The sequence below is a fragment of the Boleophthalmus pectinirostris genome, unplaced genomic scaffold (genome assembly GCF_026225935.1).
Source record: "Boleophthalmus pectinirostris isolate CB_2022bp ecotype Guang Dong unplaced genomic scaffold, ASM2622593v1 HiC_scaffold_16, whole genome shotgun sequence".
Lineage (NCBI taxonomy): Eukaryota > Metazoa > Chordata > Actinopteri > Gobiiformes > Gobiidae > Boleophthalmus > Boleophthalmus pectinirostris.
This window is the reverse complement of record NW_026571095.1, coordinates 11706651-11725061: the sequence shown is the minus strand read 5'-3', so window position 1 is coordinate 11725061 and position 18411 is coordinate 11706651. Positions and strand designations below refer to the sequence as shown.

General features: G+C 37.9%; 1 protein-coding gene across 2 annotated transcripts in view; it reads right to left on the bottom strand.

The window, feature by feature from the left end:
- LOC110158117 (solute carrier family 22 member 23-like) overlaps positions 1–13561 on the bottom strand; it is a 72735-nt gene extending 59174 nt beyond the window's left edge. The window contains exon 1 of one of the 2 annotated variants that reach the window (XM_055152117.1): positions 13544–13561. Coding sequence is in view for 1 of the 2 variants with exons in the window: in XM_020922550.2 (XP_020778209.2) it covers positions 12081–12563 (483 nt within the window). In the remaining variant the exon portion in view is untranslated. Of the gene's footprint in view, positions 1–12080; positions 13130–13543 lie in introns of those variants that run through there. The other variant, XM_020922550.2, reaches the window with a different exon arrangement.
- Between the last annotated feature and the right edge of the window lie 4850 nt (positions 13562–18411).

Below are 18411 nucleotides of genomic sequence, written 5' to 3'. Positions count from 1 at the left end.
ATCTATCATCACCTGGTCAACCAGAACCACACGCTCTGACCAAATTTTACAAAGACCAGTGGTTCTCCTGTCTCTTCCTGCTCAGACGGTTTAAGAGTAAATGGTTGTGGTAGATGGTCACATTTTTATACAGAGCTTTTCCAACTTCAAGGCGCTCAAAGCTCTTTACAACAAGGAACCACTCACTCATTCACGAACACATTCATACACCAGTGTACACAGACACTAGGGGTGTGGTGGGTTCAGTGTCTTGCCCAAGGACACAACAATGAACATTCATCTGTGGGAGCTGGAATCGCACCGGCAGCTTGTGGCATGGAACAGTGGATCTGACCGCTCAATCAATGATATTTTTTATGTCGAGAGCAGGATTCGAACTTCCAATCTTTGGATCAGTGGACAAATGCTCTATCAACTGAGCTCCCAAAAAAATAGAAGAAAAATAGAAGCAAACAGTTATATATCTCAAGGAATTTATATATTTTGCTCTGAATTATACATGATTATTCAAGAGAGAAATCATTTACATTTGAGAAATACATTATACAAATTAGTCGCTATGGTTAGACCATCCCATGTTTGGATGTAGGTTTTTCACGTTCTATGGTCCGGTTCCAGACCTTTCTAGGTTCGAACCGAATGTAGAAGGGTCTGGCTGGTCAGGTAAGAGGAAAACGACCCACAGTAAGAAAGCATCATTTTCATGGTATGGAGTATAGTTTACAAATTTTTCTTGGCCCTCAGGCTTCCAGGTGAATTGGCTCATATTACCTTGCATCAATTAAAAAAAATATTTTTTACTGCAAGTCTTTTGAAAATCTACCTTGATAAAGCTAGTATTTAATATTTAGTGTGAATAAAGAATGATGGCTCATTCTAACGTGTTAAACATGCACATATTTCAGTTATTCACCATACTGAGCACCAGTCTATGGCTCTCGATCGGCCCTCTGCTTCGTCTGTGTTTAGATATGTGGCTCTTGATGAAAAAAGTTTGGCCATTTCACTTAGCCATACCTGATTACATCCATTTCTATTACTATAATTAAATGATTTACCAGTTATTGCTACCATAAATAAAACAACTACAGTGGCATTATTACACCTACTGTTTACCATGATAACTCTCAAGTACAAAGTCTACCTGTGGTTTGAAAATCCAAACAAAAGCATCATAACAGAGCTTGTACAAGACAAATGTACATGATCTACAGAAGAACATCCCCACAAAGCCATTAATCCAGGTCCAATCATCGCTGCCTGCAATCTCTACACTTATTTTATTACCCGCTGTCAGTCCCGTCCCGTTAATTTGTAGGTGATGAATTGCAAGTTGTCCTTTAAAACCCATGTAAATCTATTAGGCCGACAAAACAATTCAATGGACTGAGCAAAGTAGTTAAAATACCCAAGCCAGTTCAGCAAATGATTGTACAGCCAGAAATGATGAGTGCACCACAGCGATTCCCATTATGGAAGATGAAAACTGCTCCGAGCTACACATCACTGCATGAGCTAAGGAAGAATGATGGTTGGATTTGGGATGGGCTAATAAATAATATAATCATGGTAATAGAAAGATGGGAGGAAAAAAGTGGGGGACAGACTGCAAAAGCACAAGGAGATTGCTGCATAGTTACTGCCTAGCAACAGAGCATCAGTGCGGTGGCATCTAAGTGTAAGTTTTAACACAGTGGCTTCACCAAGTGTCTGTGTTAAGGAGATACAGTCTGAATGAATGTCGTGTATATTCCCTAGCAGATTAAAATTGAAAAGCACAATAAGATCACAAGTGGTGTCTGACATTTTGACAGCAATCGTGTCCATAAAGAAGTTTTGATTTTATTTTATGACTTTTTTTTTTTTTGGTATATTAAGCTTTTCCCAAATCCCCTAGGAAGAAGGGCAATAATGTCTTTTCCCTTGATAAAATTCACTGAACATTCTCTTTGCTCCGGCTTTAAATTCTTGATCTCGGGAATCGTTACCAAAACAGAATGTATGGCTCTTCGCTGATTGGCTGGTGCCCGAACTTGTACTTCCGGGGTTTTTGCGAACTGTCTAGTAGTGTATTCTGATTCCTAACCTAGTCACTGGAGAGAAATGAAATTGAGCGTAGGCACTGCGTGGTGCCAGCCTGGCTAATAGATCCATGCATTGGACACAATATTACAAAGAGCGTATGTGCATTAAGTTCTTCCTCAACAAGGCAACACCGGTGTTCTAAGATTTCTCCAACCCATGGAAACTATTTTCGCCAACCTGAAGGCTCCTTGTGGACGAAAAGGTCAAATGAATAAAAAACACCTTAACCTACTTAGTTCCTCCCCTCACTCTGACATTACACTATGACAGACAAGCAAATTTGGGATAGTCACAGACAGTTTCTATGGATCTCAACCAACTAGGCGCCTGATTGGACAAAAAAATAAGAATGTTTATGTTTATTTATCAAATATGGGACAGTGCACATTAATCAACATGTGTTAGTACAGCATGTAATAGTGCCAGAGTTAGTTGTCCCGTTGGCAGGCTGATGGCAAGGTAACAAAGATGATAAAGACATTTCCCTGCGTCACGACATGCTGCCCATATATGCCACTTCCTGTTTTCCTCGTTGACAGAAACTACTCCACACATCCATCAGTCTCCACTATTCCTGGCTGCTTGCTGACACGCTGAACGCACCACGGCACAGTTCTGTCACTTGGTATGTAAACCTACACAGAATCTAGTTCCCACCCACTGACAAAACAGCACTTATCACAGTCTCAGCACACAACTTTATCTGCTACACACAAGCAGCTTCCCTATGCGTGACTGTCAGGGGCCATGTTTTCAGAAAGGATTATAAAACGTCAGGATGTGGTTGTTTAACATAATATCAATGTTATAAACTGTAGTCACATGACAATGCTCTTCAAACATGGCTGACTTTATTTGAATACAGTTGCTATGGTGGATACTCTTTTTCATAATGGCCTTTTCATACAGATAACTTTTACCAGCTGTTATTACCAGTTTAAATAAGCTTTGCTATTTTTAGGTCAAACAGTTGTAGTAATATAGATAGTTCTCAAAAAAGGTGCTCTGTGTAGTATATCATATATCATATAGTACTGTATATTTTTATACTAACTGATTACTAATTAAGTTTGAGGGGTTTGTTTGTTTTTAATTCATATATTTCAATGATACAATATTTAAGTCGTAAAATTTATGTAAATTTCTATATGTGGCCCTCTCACATGAATGACTGAATGGAAATATAAAATCACAACCATTCTTATGCCATAATATGGAATATTATAGCCAAATGAACAATATTCCCATGGAGACAGGCAGGTGCAAATGGGGTTAGGTTTGTGGAGATGCGAGCCCGCTCACAGTAAAGATTGTTTTACAGTGCAATAAACCTTTTTCACATGTAGGGTAACTTACGTTAATGCTTTTCTATGGCAAAATATCTTGTGTATTTCCCACCAACTCCTCATCCAACAAGGTCGACAAAGACCCTTCTGTCCATGAAGAATTTATCCACAGCTATCAAAGTAAGAAAGATGAAAACGTAAAGGCTAACAAGGACTAGCATTAGTGAACTACTCCTTTACTCCTGAGCAAAACTAATGTAATGGTCATGAATAAAACATAAAAGATAAAAAAGATAGAAAAGCATTAACATTAGTGACTTTTACCCTACATCGTGGCACTTCTGGCTGTTGTGAAATAGGTCTATAAAAACACCCAAAATAAAATGAAAAACATGCTTTTATTTAGTCTAATTTCCGGCTCTGATAGTCTTATATATTATGGCTTATATTTATTCCATATAAAAATAGAAAGTAAGGAAGTGGCCTTATAATAATGATGTTTTTTTGGTTTGTTTGTTTCAATTTTCAAAGGTGCATTGCGTTCTGGCTGATAACCTGTCAAATACTTTTCTCCACGGATATGTTATTGCTTTGTATAGAATGTTTCACAGCATGGTATTCAACCTTTCTATCTTCATGTAGACCAAACAAGACCAAGTTACAGGTCAGATATGTAGAGAGGCAACCCCACTCACAGTCAGTGTTTTAGATATTTTTAAGTTATAAAACCAGCTGTAATTGAATAAATGTAAGGTATAGCTTTTTAATGTCATACTGTTAAACATCCAGTCAGAGCAATGACATATGCATAGAAACAAGTAGGTGACAGACCCTGAACCAAAAAGTTACATAGTCATCTTTAAGTACCAGAAAATTGCTCTGAGGGAAAAAAAAAAATCATTATGTATCCCTATGTGGGGGAACGATTGCGAGATGGGGTCAAACAGCTGGGTAAACAGCAGCGCAGAGAGGACAGAGGGGACAGGGTGCAGAGTATCTCCTTTCACATCTACGGTACAGTTTGAGTGAGCCGGCCCCAGTACAGTGATAGGGGCCCTGGCCTTATCAGACGCTTGCAACACCGTCTATGAAGTTATACAACAAAACTGTACAGGCTAATCTGTGAAAAACATTCTAATATATGTTGTTTGTCTGCTATGAGGGACAATGGAGAAGAGTGAGTCAACATGTCATACAGTACAATTCAGGATTATTTGAAATTACGTTTTTCAATTTGGGTTGAAGAATTTAGGACAAAATATCTAACTGAGATATTTCTTTCATTACGATTAGATCTACAGTGTTTATTTCAATATTATTGTTATTATGAATTCATTATTACTATTTATATTTTCACTCTTTGTAATTATAATATATTGTGATATGTGAGCTACTGTGTTCTAATAATTTCCCTTGTGGATCAATAAACTTTGTGTAAGTCTAATGTTCACATTTTAAACTTTAAACACTTGAATGACTAAACTATGAACCGGCAAACTAATGCAAAAATCACATTTCGTAACATGTTTGACCAGTTCTACACTACTGAGTTAGCAGTTTTTATGCACAGTAAGAGAACATTTTGTTGTGTGTGGAAGAAACTGGTGTATTTCAAAAACTGCAGCCTTTGTGATTTGCTAATTGTGTCCATTCAAACTGAGATTTAGTTTGATTGAGATTAATATTGCGGCCCCATATTCAGTAATATTAATAGAGTTTACTATTGGGGATGGGCGGTATATCAGTTCCAGATAGACAGGGGTTGCCAGATAGATTAAGCTGTCTCTGTGAGTATCAGGAAGTGCACTGTTAGCATGCTAGTTGTTGTTAGATTTACCGTGATGGCAAAACTTCACTCTGGCTTCTGAAAGTTGTGAAAGTCGCTTATAAACTCATCACGGTGAATAACTGTGATGCTCGGAATAACTTTGGACCACAGCAAATCAGCATCATTATCGACTCCAAAAATATCCGATATGAACCACAGCTCGACTCCAATTAGATGGACATAAAAAGGATTTGTCTTTCATCAATCTGAAATGTAAAAATGGCAGGTGACAAATATCAATATCAAAGGTGACCACTGGCAGAAGCAGAGCCAGATGACAGGTGAATGGGGAAGCACGTAGGTGGTTCAAATAGGCCTTTGAAGACAAAACAATAGAGCTTTGGTGCCTACAGTGTCATAAATTGAAATATTGTACAATTTTGCGTGCTTGTTTCCTGTTGATATGAAACCAAAACACAATGTGAAAATTGGTTAATCACAATACTATACTTATTAAGGAAGCAATATATAAAGAAAAGGTATTCATGCAAGTTATCTATTGGATTTATCATATAATGTTGTTTCCTCATTATAAACATACCTGGAGTTGTGTTTTGTTTCATTCACACGTTTAACACACAAAGCCTGCATATTTAGTTCTTCTCTTAAATGGAAAACACTGTGTTCCTCCTTGGATAATTTGGATAATTGCCTATCTCCACTGAGCTAAAGCTTAAAGGTAATTGTTAACTTAAAAACTACCTTTTCATGACATTACAAGGTTGAACAGAGGATTTTGAGCTCCAGATGAAGACAAATTTATAATAAAAAATTACTCAAATATGTGTAATTGAAACAAAAGTCCAGGTATGTTTTTGAGAAGGTAAAAAAAAACCTTATAGCATGGCTTAAAGCTCACAAGAGTCAATGTTGTGTAATGTAAGAGGTTCATTTTTTAGTTACAATTACACATTTTTGTTTATACTTAAGCCATTTCTTTATGTTATTCCCTGGCCTAACTCGCCACTTCAAACCACACAGCGATGACACAAGGGCTTGCTATTTGTATGCCGTATCATCAGCTGCCCTTAGAAGATGAAGGGCTCAAAAGCATACATAATGTCCCACCAGGGAAGTGAGAAAAGGTTAATCTTCACTTTAAAGAGGATCTCAGGCCACTTGTGCTTCCTGTAAGTCCTGTGGCCATTCCAAAGACACTGAAAGCTCCCACTAATGATACAGTCTCATTCTCCGGCCCAGTCCAATTACCATGCACCCCGAGGAGAGATCCCACTCTATTAGAATGGCTCTCCTCCACATTAACCACTAACAATCGCTCACCGCAGCAGCCTCCATCAGAAGTCATACATCTCACAGACAGTCTGAGAGGGGTTTTGCTGACTGACTTGTAATGTGCCATTGTTTTAGTGAACAGTTTGAATATAGCATGCTCTAAAAATAACATTACATTTTAATTGGTTCATGCCAAATGTGACTTTACAGTTTGTCTAATGTAAACTATTATCACGAAATAAATAAACAACTGGACAACTGGTGATATTTCTTTGTGTTTATTTGGGGTGTAACGATATCCAAGTGTCACGGTATGAATCTCAAATAAAAGCTCACGATTTGGAGGGGAGGCTCACGATTAGGGATGTAACAATATCCAAAACTCTCGATACAATACTTTCACGATATTGATCTCACGATATATTTATTGAGATATTTTGTAGAGGCAAACAAAACTGTGAACATGCTTTTTTTCCCTCTTAAAATGCATCCAAAGACTTAAAAGTGCTTAGAACTGTTATTTCTTCATGTAGTCTACACTGAAATGGAGCAAAGGATCATGGTCTATGTAGTTCCCTGTCTTTTTTTAGCTATTGCTGCAACAGCACTAGCATTACCTTGCTTCAGATTAACAGAGTTTAGTGTTTTGTTTGTCAATTGTGCCCAGACTCATGTTCTGCAGTACTGCATTAAACTATCTCACAGCAGTCACAGTAAGAAAGCATGTTTTTAAGGTACTTTTGAACAGTAAAACACCTGGAATCGAATACATGCTTCCTTATTATCTGTATCAAGTCTGATATCTTTATTGTGACAAAAAAACAAAAACATTATGAAGATAATTTGATATACTCCACTAAACAGTCCAAATTAGCAGGCATTGTCTGTGGATATGATTAGACCCATCTCCTGCCTGTTTTGAAGTAGCTTTTATTGTTATTGCATAAGCACTAGCCGTCATCAATATTTCCACATTACAGGTCTATAGAGCAACAGACTCCATTGTAGGTTTTGACAGCAACATTTCATTGTTGTTGCCACTCTCCTCCGCCTTTGAGGGATCCGATGTCCGAGCCAGCCTAAGCCCAGTCATGTGCATAGGCCTATGCAATCCAAACATGCACAAAACAGCACAGTCATCACTTCCTGGTGCCGTCACATCCTAGTTTATGTGTGCAGAGAAATGGCCTGTCAGCTGGGGGAGAGAGTGGAGTATGAGAGTCAATTCTGATTCCGTTAGCATAGCATTGGGGGATAGCAGTGTGATTCTTGCCAAAGCGACCTTGTCAGAAGTAAAGTGAAAGGGTCAGGGCCAGGACAGGGGCAGACAGGCGCACACCTCTGCACATGCACCTGTCACGGAGCTGTACTCCCGCTGCTCCTACTATCAACATGACATTTGGAGTTATTTGTACAAAAGCAATGAATACCACGTGCAAATGCAAATACCGTGGAGGATTTCTAAGAAGACCTTTGAGCTTCTGGATTGATTGAACTTTAAAAATAAAATATGTTCTGTCAATGGTATAAGAACTTTTTCATTTTTGTCTGCAGAAATTGTGTTTTATACCTGCCATATGCTTCTCTCCAAGAAGATGTTTCTGCTTTTACATGGAATGGACCACTGTATGGCATTAAAGTACACAGCTCTATGAAGTCAAGCAGGTTACATTACAGGTGGGATATTTTTTTAGCAAATAATACACCTGTAATTGAATAAATCAAAAACAGAGCTGTTTAATGCCATGCTGTTGAACATTCCAAATAATGCACCGTTCCCACTAGAAAAGATACACTGTGCGCCTTACAGGATCTTACTTGCTTTTTGTCTAAAATTTTCTAATATTAACAATCAAATCAATGCATTTTTACTAACAAAGAAAAGATTACTGTCAATTTTAATGTTTTTAAAGTTACCCTAGCAACTACTATACACCTTTCTTGGTGGATAAGCCTCTAACAATGAAAGTTGTGTAACATTCTTAAGTAGTCTTCTCCAGTAATATGAAGCCAGCGTATTCTAAACAGAGCAATCTCATCAGTATGCATCATAGCACATTGTCCATTATTTAGTCCGCCAATAGAAAAAAAGTACCTAATTCACACCATCTTAAAAAACGTGAAAAACAAGTTCACTTTAAACAATCTGTAGTAGTCCAAAGCTATTCCTCATTTACCTTATGCATTTCTAGCAGACTAATTACACTTTTCACTACTTTCAAAAGCCAGAGCGGCGTTTTCCTGTCACAATAATGTTAACAACAACTAGCATGCAAACCACACACTTCCAGATTAACGGGCAATAAAACGCAAACAGCACAAGTGACCTTATTTTGACCTCATGAGCCGCTTATACAACATATCTGTACTGGCACCACTTCTTATACATAAAATATGTATTTTTCTTTGCTGAGTTCTGCACATGTGTAGATCGCTTCCTTATGACCTCGTGTCCAGCTGCAGAGTAGACTCTCGAGAAACCCCTTGTGTATTAACTACTTTACTAGGCTGTCGTGATGTCACCCCACCCACCAAATTACACACACACATCTCCCTAATGGGCCAGCTCAAATGCCACAGCTGCAGTTTATGTTGGATTTTTACTGGGTATATTATCAGCAATGAGCAGACAGGCTGTTGGTATCACCCATTTTACTCAGGCCCTACATATACAGAGACTCACATCAAACCGTTGGTGATAAGACGTTTCATTATATGGCATGTTGGATGCTTCAGAAGGGACAGATGAAGCAGATTAAAACACAATTTACTGGGGTCCTAAAGAGGCCGCGGGGCTATCTCTCTCCACTGTGTACAGTAAGATCATAGATTTGTGTGGCTGACTTTGATGAGTGAAGCTTGAGTGTATTCTCTTTGAATTGTTATCGAAAGGGCATTCCGTTAGAGAAAAAGAACTACAAAATTGGTCATGTTTATTATAAAGTGGTGCAATTATCTGAATTTTAATCAAGATTCAGTCATTTCTAAGGATGGGACTAAATCTTGTGCCATAAGATCTTGCGAGACAAAATTGCGACGAGATTGTGCACACGTTTTTCCAAGTGTTTACCTTTAGACTGGACAAAAAAAGTTACGTGCTAGTGACTTACACCTCCTTGAGAGCTGTAGTTCCAAAATACAACACTATAATGACATTTAAAAATTGTTAGACCAAAATTGTGAACTGGATTAGACAATTTATTAATTACAAATCTTTCAAAATCTCAGCTTGTCTCATTCTTGTGGACACAATCTTGTGCCTTGTCTAGTCCCACCTCTATTCATTTCTAATCATCATGATAAGCTTGGGTATTTTAAAAGAGAGATCTAAAGCCAATCCTCTGTCACTAAAAGCAAGTAGTTTGGAGCAGAGTTGAAAAGAAGAAATTTTAGTATTTTTTGCATTAAATGTGATTTAAACCCTGTACTGTTCATGCTCAGGAGATTGGAAAACATTTGAATAATAATTTAATATAATACAACATTTTGCATTGATCAATATAGAGAAAAAATATATTGTTTTTGTCAAGTCCCCCAGACCTAGCATATTATATCCAATGTTATTTATGAAAATGTCCACAAAAAGTTTGAAAAAATAGGGGCAGGATAGGCTAACTTTTGAGTAAAGCCACATAAATGTTATTCTTCTATAAAATGCTGGATATTTGTACATTGCTCCATAGTTGGTTTGGTATGCCTCATGTAGAAATGATCATATTTCTATACAAAAGATGCAGATTTCATTTTCCCACCCAACAGAAAAATAACTCTGCAGACCTGAAATCCTGATTAGATCCTCTTGTTTGGTTAGGGTCATGAGGGCGGGAGGTGTTTGGTCAGGGATGGTGTTGCATTATCATAAGAGTGTGCACCAGGATGACCTTTGCTCCAAATCAAATGCTCTTGTGATTAAATTGTCCATTAAAAACAGCTGATTCTATTATAGGAACTAAAACTATTGCACCATGTATCTGTGTACTTAATGCCCCATATTACACAAAATGGATTCTTGGGAACTTTATGTTATAATGGTATTACCTCTTTAAAAACATACCTGGGGCTGTGTTTAGTTTCATTCACACGAGTTTGAGTAACCCTGTATTATTATCTATCCAAAAAAATAAAAAATAAAAGCTCTGTTTCACCTTGTGAGGTCATGAAGTGGCAATTTTCAAATTAACATCTACTTTTTACCTTTTGGTTGGTAGAGATTGCCAATTTTAGGGATGCAATTGCCTAAATGATTCTAGTGAAGGTGTGTAAAGTTTAAAAACTCAGTGGAGCACTTCCTGTATTACAACATGGCATCACAACGTGGAACAGGGTGTTTTACGTTAGAGAAAAGAATACAACCTAAATATGCAGGGAGGATTTGTGTGTTAAAAATGAAAATGATGAAACAAATAACAACTCCAGGTACGTTTTTGATGAGAAAACATAAAGATAAGAAAGAAAACAGCATATAATGGGCACTTTAACATGTTACTGATTGAATGACTCATTGTTAGCAAGTTACTTGGTGTTGCCCAAAGGGATATAGATGCTTAATTATCAGTGACAGATTCTCTCAGTGTGAACATTGTGCATCTTGTGAGAGAAAAATACAAATATTACCAGGAATAGATATTGTATACAAGTATGACCTAGACTAAGAATGCCAAACTCTGAATATTGCAGCTGCTTGTGCGAGGGGTTTTCCTGGTCTATGAAATGCCATAATCAAGTTTGATAGCAGTTTCAATATGTAACTCAATGTAGCTGACATCATAAGCTTAGAGGGCATTTTTAAAGAATTGCTCTTGAAATCTTGCCAAAAATGTGAACAACAATTTGACAAATATGTTAGTCTTTTCCTGAGCTTTTCAAATGTCATATGCAATTTTCCAGCTACATTTTTACCACTTTCACCCTTCTATTTGTGTTGGGTTCTTTTTATATGTAAAAGAGATCGACAATGTATCTGACAATACAAGAATTTTTCAAGAATTACCACTGAAATCTTGCCAAAAACGCGAATAACAACTTGCCAAATCTGCAGAGCTTTCGCCAGAGCTTTTTAAAAAATGTCATATGCAATTTTCTAGTTACATTTTATCAACACTGAATCTACAATTTGTGTTGCAAAATGTTGGGATCTTTAATACTGGAATGGTATTAACAATGTATCTGACAACACTTTTTTTAAAGAACTACCACTGAAATCTTGCCAAAAATACAAATATCAACTTGCCAAATCTGTTAAGAGTTTTCACCAGAGCTTTTTAAATGTCATAAGCTATTTTCAAGATTTTTTCAGCATTCAAACTTTGATTTGTGTTGCAAAACGTTAGGGTTCTTTAATATTTTCATGGTATTGTTGACATGAATTGTATTTTCACACATAATGTGGGAAAGGTAATGTTATGTCAACTAGACTGTCAATTACACTGTGTTATGTCATGGCATGAGGTGAGTAATGGAGGCGTAATAATACAACTGCATTGATTTTAAGTCTTTAGTAAGGAACTATAAGAATTAAAAGCATGGCATAGGAAATTGCAATGCTTTAGTGGACGGTACACCTCTCTTAATTATTCATAAGGACAATCTTTCCTCATCAGAACAGCAGGAGGGCTTTAATGGTGTCTTATCCATCATTTGATTCTTACCTTGGTGACCACATTTTCCACGAGCCCCGTGTGCAGCTCAAACGTCCACTCACTGCACCTGCACTGCATGTTGGCACTGTCATTGTGGTGGCCGCCGTTGCTGCTGCTGTAACTCCCATTGGCATAGGCATAAGACGATCTATTACTGCTGCTATTTCTCCACGCAGAGTCCAGGAGCGAGGCATACCCGGCGGCGCTCGTCACGTTGGTCAGGTTGGTCAGGGGCTGCACGCATGTGTTGTTGGGCTGCGCCAGGAGAAAATTGTCTGAATACTGGCTGAATCCAATGAAAATCGCCGGGATCCATGTCAGCACGATCAGCTGTTTTTGGTACTTCCCAAATCCCCCAAGAAAAGGCAGCACGGTACCGTCAATGCGTGTGAGCAGCCCGGCCGACGAAGACGAGTTTTCCGGGGACACGAATCCGTTCTCCGGTTGCTGCTGACGGTCCTCCCCGCCGGTGTCTAACTGCACCACGGCCATCTCTCTCTCTCGTCTCGTGCTTCGTTCTTTCTCCCCACGCCGGTAGACAGATAGATGCTTCTTCCGTTGCGCAGAGGAGTGGAGAGAGGAGAGGAGGAGAAGCCGGGGGTTTGCAGTGCTACCCCCTGTCGTCTCTCCACACTATGCGTCAGTGAACGCCGCGTGTGCGCAGTCAGTCAATCGGCTCGACTGGGAAAGACGCACCTCTCTCTATTATCAGGAAGCACTTCCCCTGTGCCTGCCGCGTGCGCCCGGAGCCAGCCTCGTTTAGTTGCTGACTTCAAAACAAACTGCGGCCAAAAAGAGGAGGAGGAGGCGAAGGGGGGAGGTAGGGTGCCCTCTCCGGCGTCGCGTGATCCATTCGTGATTCCCTCTCCGTCCGATGTGTCCCTGGGAATCACGAGTGAGTTTCCCCAAGGGCGCTACAGGTAACTCACCTGACCATAAAACCTCCCTGAAGCTGACTCAACCCAAACATGGCCACCTGTAAATACTACGCGTCTACCTTTATGGATATCCGTAGAAGAAGTATTACATTGTCAAGTGGTGTTGTTGTCTGCGCGTAACGTCTCCACTGCGCATAGACGCACGCCTGTATTTTTGAAATAATAGAAGGCATTGTTAGAACAAGCTCAGCCACCGCCTTTTTCTGCTCCAGCATATTTTAATACAGCAGCTCACAAATGTGTTAGGATTGGGACTACAGAGTAAAACACGAGGCTCAATATAGTCTGTCATAAACCCAATTATTAAACTTTTTTTTTTTTTTTTTTTAAACCATGTGCATTTCATACCCCAATACCCCATAATATATATAAAGCAATTTAAGATATCAATAATAAGGGATAATAGATGCATGGCTTTTGAAGAGAACCCACCTCAAATGTTAAAAATAACCATAATCATATTAAATAAGAATAAACAGTCAGATGAGACAAATACAAGTGATTATAAACATTATTTTGAGGATTGTTAGTTACCTGACCATGTGACCATGTGTCTCCCACTGCGTTGAGTGAAGATCGTATTTAACAATGCTGCCTCCTGCTGGACGAAACGTAAGATTACATGTATTAGAATCAAGTAGAACTTTTATGACGGCCCCAATGTACGAACAGTACTGATATAATTATGTAAAAATTGTGACTCTAATAATAGCCTATATCAGTCTGAATTAAATATACAACTTTTAGATGTCACGTATAGCCTATTATGCTTTACTGTATTAAGTATATTGTTCCTTCACATTTAAAAAAACAACAACTCATTAGTCCAGTAATAATCTCAATGATTATTATAATTTCAACAAGAATAATGTATTCATGTGTCGTTGTAGCCGACCTAACAGGTAGACTGTTTTACCAAGTGCGCTGATGACCCCTGGTGGATGACTAGAAAACCACATGCCCAACAACGGTTGATAATAAGCAGTACAACAACAGCAATACAATTCACTCTCAGTGCTTTGTCTAGGCCTATCAATAAAAGCATAAAATACCAATAAAAAACATTTATGACATTCAAATATAAAAAGTAAAGTCATATTCTGAAAACGATTAATAAAGAATCTACCTTTAGGATCTATTTTGCTTTATTGTTTTTCTTCCTACTCAGAAACGACAGTTATATGTTTGCAGACTACTTATATAATCAGCTATACTTCCTAAACATTCACATTTCCCTGCATTACTGCTGCTGCAAGTGGCTGCATGCCAACAGAAACCCTTTTATGTCAGTTGCATTTTGTTCCCTCTCCCTCTCTGAACCATGCGGTATCATTCAAATGCACCTATCCATCTCCTCCCTAACAACCAGGTGTGTCAGGTGCCCCGCCTCGTGCTCTGACTCATGCAATGACTGTGTGTGTGAACGTTTAAGTCTTCTGTCTACAAGTCACCTTTTCGTTACACACGAGGTGCAGACAATCACCGCCCTAAGGTGTGGTCAGCTGCAAAAATCTCACTTTTAAGATAACATCCAGTATAAGGTCTTAAAGTTGTCGAGATAATAGTTATCATAGAAAGATGTTCTAAGTATGCATGGATAGTTTGACACATGCACTTTGACTTTGCAGATAGACACATTAGTAGGAATGTGGTTTATTACTAGTGGTTAATGTTTGTGCCTCAGAGCCATATTTTGTTCAAGTCTACAGGCTACGACTACGTCCCTTTTAGCAACAACTACTGCATATTGATAGGAGTAAAAGAAGGTTAAGGAAGTATTGCACTTTTAGTATAGTTAGTTTACACTGTAATTTCAATAAACACTGCCACTATACTGGTTCTGCTACTCCACCCTACTACTACTTCTAGTAACTGTATACTTCTTCTATAACTGTACTACTAGAATATAGAATAGAATATTAAAGTGTGATTGCATTACAAACAGTACTGTTGCTGCAGATACAATATATGCAGCTATTACTACTAAACACAAGCCTAAATTATGTTATCTATTACTCCTCTAATACTTAGACAAACTTTATTGATCCACAAGGGAAAATATTTGGAAGAGCAAAAATATAAATGGTAATAATAAATTCTAAATAAATAGCAAAAATAACAAGAGACTGGTGTCAAACATGATATAATTATATAAATGTGTATGTAAAATATGCAAATATAGTAATACAAGAAAACACAGCAGGTACTAGTTTCTACCATTCATCACTATTCCTTGAAATGCTAAACTTTTTGCATACCACTACTATTGTGTTTGCCTACAGCACAGTCATCACAGACCTCCACTACTATTACTACTAGTTTTTCGTTAGCTTAGTACAAGTTATTAATATACTCTCAAGTAGGCCTACTGATTCACTTCGAATGTATAAGTACGTGCAGAGAAAATATTCTCTATAGAAACTAGTATCCCTCACCATCACCACGCTGGAAAGTCGAATGAATCACAATAAACACGACAATGCCACTTGCCTGTGACTCAGTACAGTTAATAAGCACCTGTGAGGCATTTTGACTGTGCTCTCTCAGGGTATGATGTAAGCCACCATGTCTGGAAATGATATCAGGAGCGTGTCTGCTAATGTCAAAAGATCACTATGTCTATGAATCACTGGAGGGACTAGCCTAGCACTTTATTTCTCACACTCAACCAGGTGTTAGATTCCTCCTTCCGCGACCTTTTATGGCCCTGTCGCTCTCCATGTCTGCTTTTTTATTTTTTTATTTCTATATCCTACAACAACCCGGAAACAAGTAAATAGTCCAAAAGTCGAACATCAAGTTAAATATTGACTAGCTAGGTGAAGAGGACAGAGCTTTTATAGTGGGTTTAAAAAAGCCTCATGTGAATAATGCAGAAAGAGGGGCTGGTAGCAGTTAGTGCAAAACAGATGGCAGGGAAGTTAAAAGTTAAAGTGAAAGGCACTTACGATGGGGACATACCTGATGAGCCACACCCCTTTCTGCTAAAATAGTATGGAAAATCATCCAAGCAGACAATGTACTGAACATCTGCAATTATCTACAATGACAAATAGCAAAAGTAGTAGCAGTGATAGTAGTAGCTATGATGTATAATATAAGGGCACTACGTAACTTTTCTAGTGGAGGGTTTGCCACCTACTTATCTCCATGATGATACTGTTTCTTTGCTTGGAATGTTACACAATACGACATTGAACCTAACTATTTCCACGGAGACCAGCAGATGATGCCACTAAGTCAACGAGAGGTGATCTTTGAGCCATACAAACACCCCAAATGGAAAAAATGCAAGCCATAAAAGTTTAATGCCATACTGTGAAACATTCCAGGCAAAATAATTACCAAAGAGACAAGCAAGGGCTGATCCACCACCAAAAAATTTACAGTGCACCAAACATTATCCCTGTATCCCACAACAAGAAAAAGAGAGTGACAAGAAACTATGAAGACAACATAATCTTCCTGTTAGCTTACAATTTCACTAAAACCTATAATTTATTTACCCATCCCTTGTGGTTAGAATACGTTGTTATTATCCAGCCTCAATATAAATACATCGAAAAATCCTGCTGAGATAGTAGCAATGAAATGCTTATTATGATAGTAAATGATCTACCACAAGCTCCAGTCACCCATAGCACCAATAATAGTCAATAAAAGACCATGAAGAATCATTTGTTGTTAGAGTTTACATAAGGCCAAATCAAACATAGAGGTTTACTGTGAGTTATGCGGGAAAAAAACTATTAAATTAAAGGTGCACAATGTAACTTTTCCCTTGTTATGGCTCTATCTATTTTGCATTTATTTAACTGCACATGTTTTTATTGCTTAGATATACCTTGCATTCTTACTAGATAGCATGCTCGCCTCTCCACAAAGTTGACCTGTAACCTGTGCCGGCGATGTCACCCGCTTGTCTCCATGGAGGTAAATAAATGTATGGACATACTGTGTAACATTTTAAGCAAAGCAATAACATCTCCATGGAGACAGATCAATGGCTGACGCTCCTCTAGAGAAATTACATATTGTGTGCTAGTACAAGAGTAGAATGCAGTTCGCCAAGGTCTGTGGAATAGAAACATGTTTTTACTTTTAATCTCTCTAATTAACATGATGATCTTGGCAACAATTCCTGGTCCTTCCCTTTTCCGTGCAAAAAAGATGTTAGGAGCTGCAAGTTCTGTCCTGCAACCGGCTTTGTTTAAACAACGTACAATAAAACCTTAAACGCACAAGGATTACAGTACAAAAATGCTAAGGGTGGGTCCTTTAGTGCCACCTTGAGAACTATACTATATGGACAAAATACTTAATTAGCCACAGTAATACACATAATGTTTTAATATATATACATATATATACACTGTTGACAAGTTGAGCTAAATTTTATGGAATAATCTTGAAATACTATTAGAATTCCTACGTGGGGCGTTGTCTGTAGATGTGTCAAGTGTTTTCCTAGTGATTTTTCAAGTTGTCTTTCCAAAACAGCCTTAAGCCCAAACACTATAGGGCCAACAATGGAGTTTTGTTTTTAGTACTTTTCATTTATAACTGCACTTTTAAATGAATGAGTATGCCCGGGTACGTGTGGCGAATCCTCATAAAAAAAATTTAAAACTCGTCATTTTACGTCATGATAACATTCCCCGCCTTTCACTTTTTTACAGACACACCTTGCTTGATGATGTATGAGCAGGTACACAGGTGAAAAAAGAAAAAAAAAGAAAGTCACCAATAGGTTCAAATGTAGTGAGAAAGATACAAGATATGGAGCTTAGTGTTGCAGAGAAGTGGTGTCAAATAACTTACAGCCAGAAGAGACGGATGAACTCTTAAATGGGACACTTCTGACCTCAAGAATGTTGAACCCCAGATGCAAATTCTTCACTTGACCGCGTAGCATCTTCCTGCACTGAGAAGACTTGTGCTTGCTGTTTGTCAGTCCTGTAAACAGACAGAATATTTACACATAATTAACCATTACTGTATATATTTATTTATAGCTTGAAGTGATACTGACATCATAATTTCTATACAGCACACAAAAGTACAGCTGAGACTGTATCTGACATTTTGCTAATTGGATTCTTATCACTATCTGATTTCAGCTTCCTGTTATATACAACATTCTTTTCATCATTTTTTTCCAAATTCAGAAGATATATGTTGTTTTAAATTGTTAATCACTACGGCAACAGTCTTACTTTATCATTAATCTGAAATCCTTGGATAGTCCACGGTATCATATATCATGTAATAAAGTTTGAGTTAAATTCCTATCTTAAGTTAAATATTATGTGTGGAGTCAGACAGGTCCAAGCATCATATACACATGAAAGTAATATGACTTACAGATAAGGCAAGGGAAGTGTAATAAATAGTGCATTAAG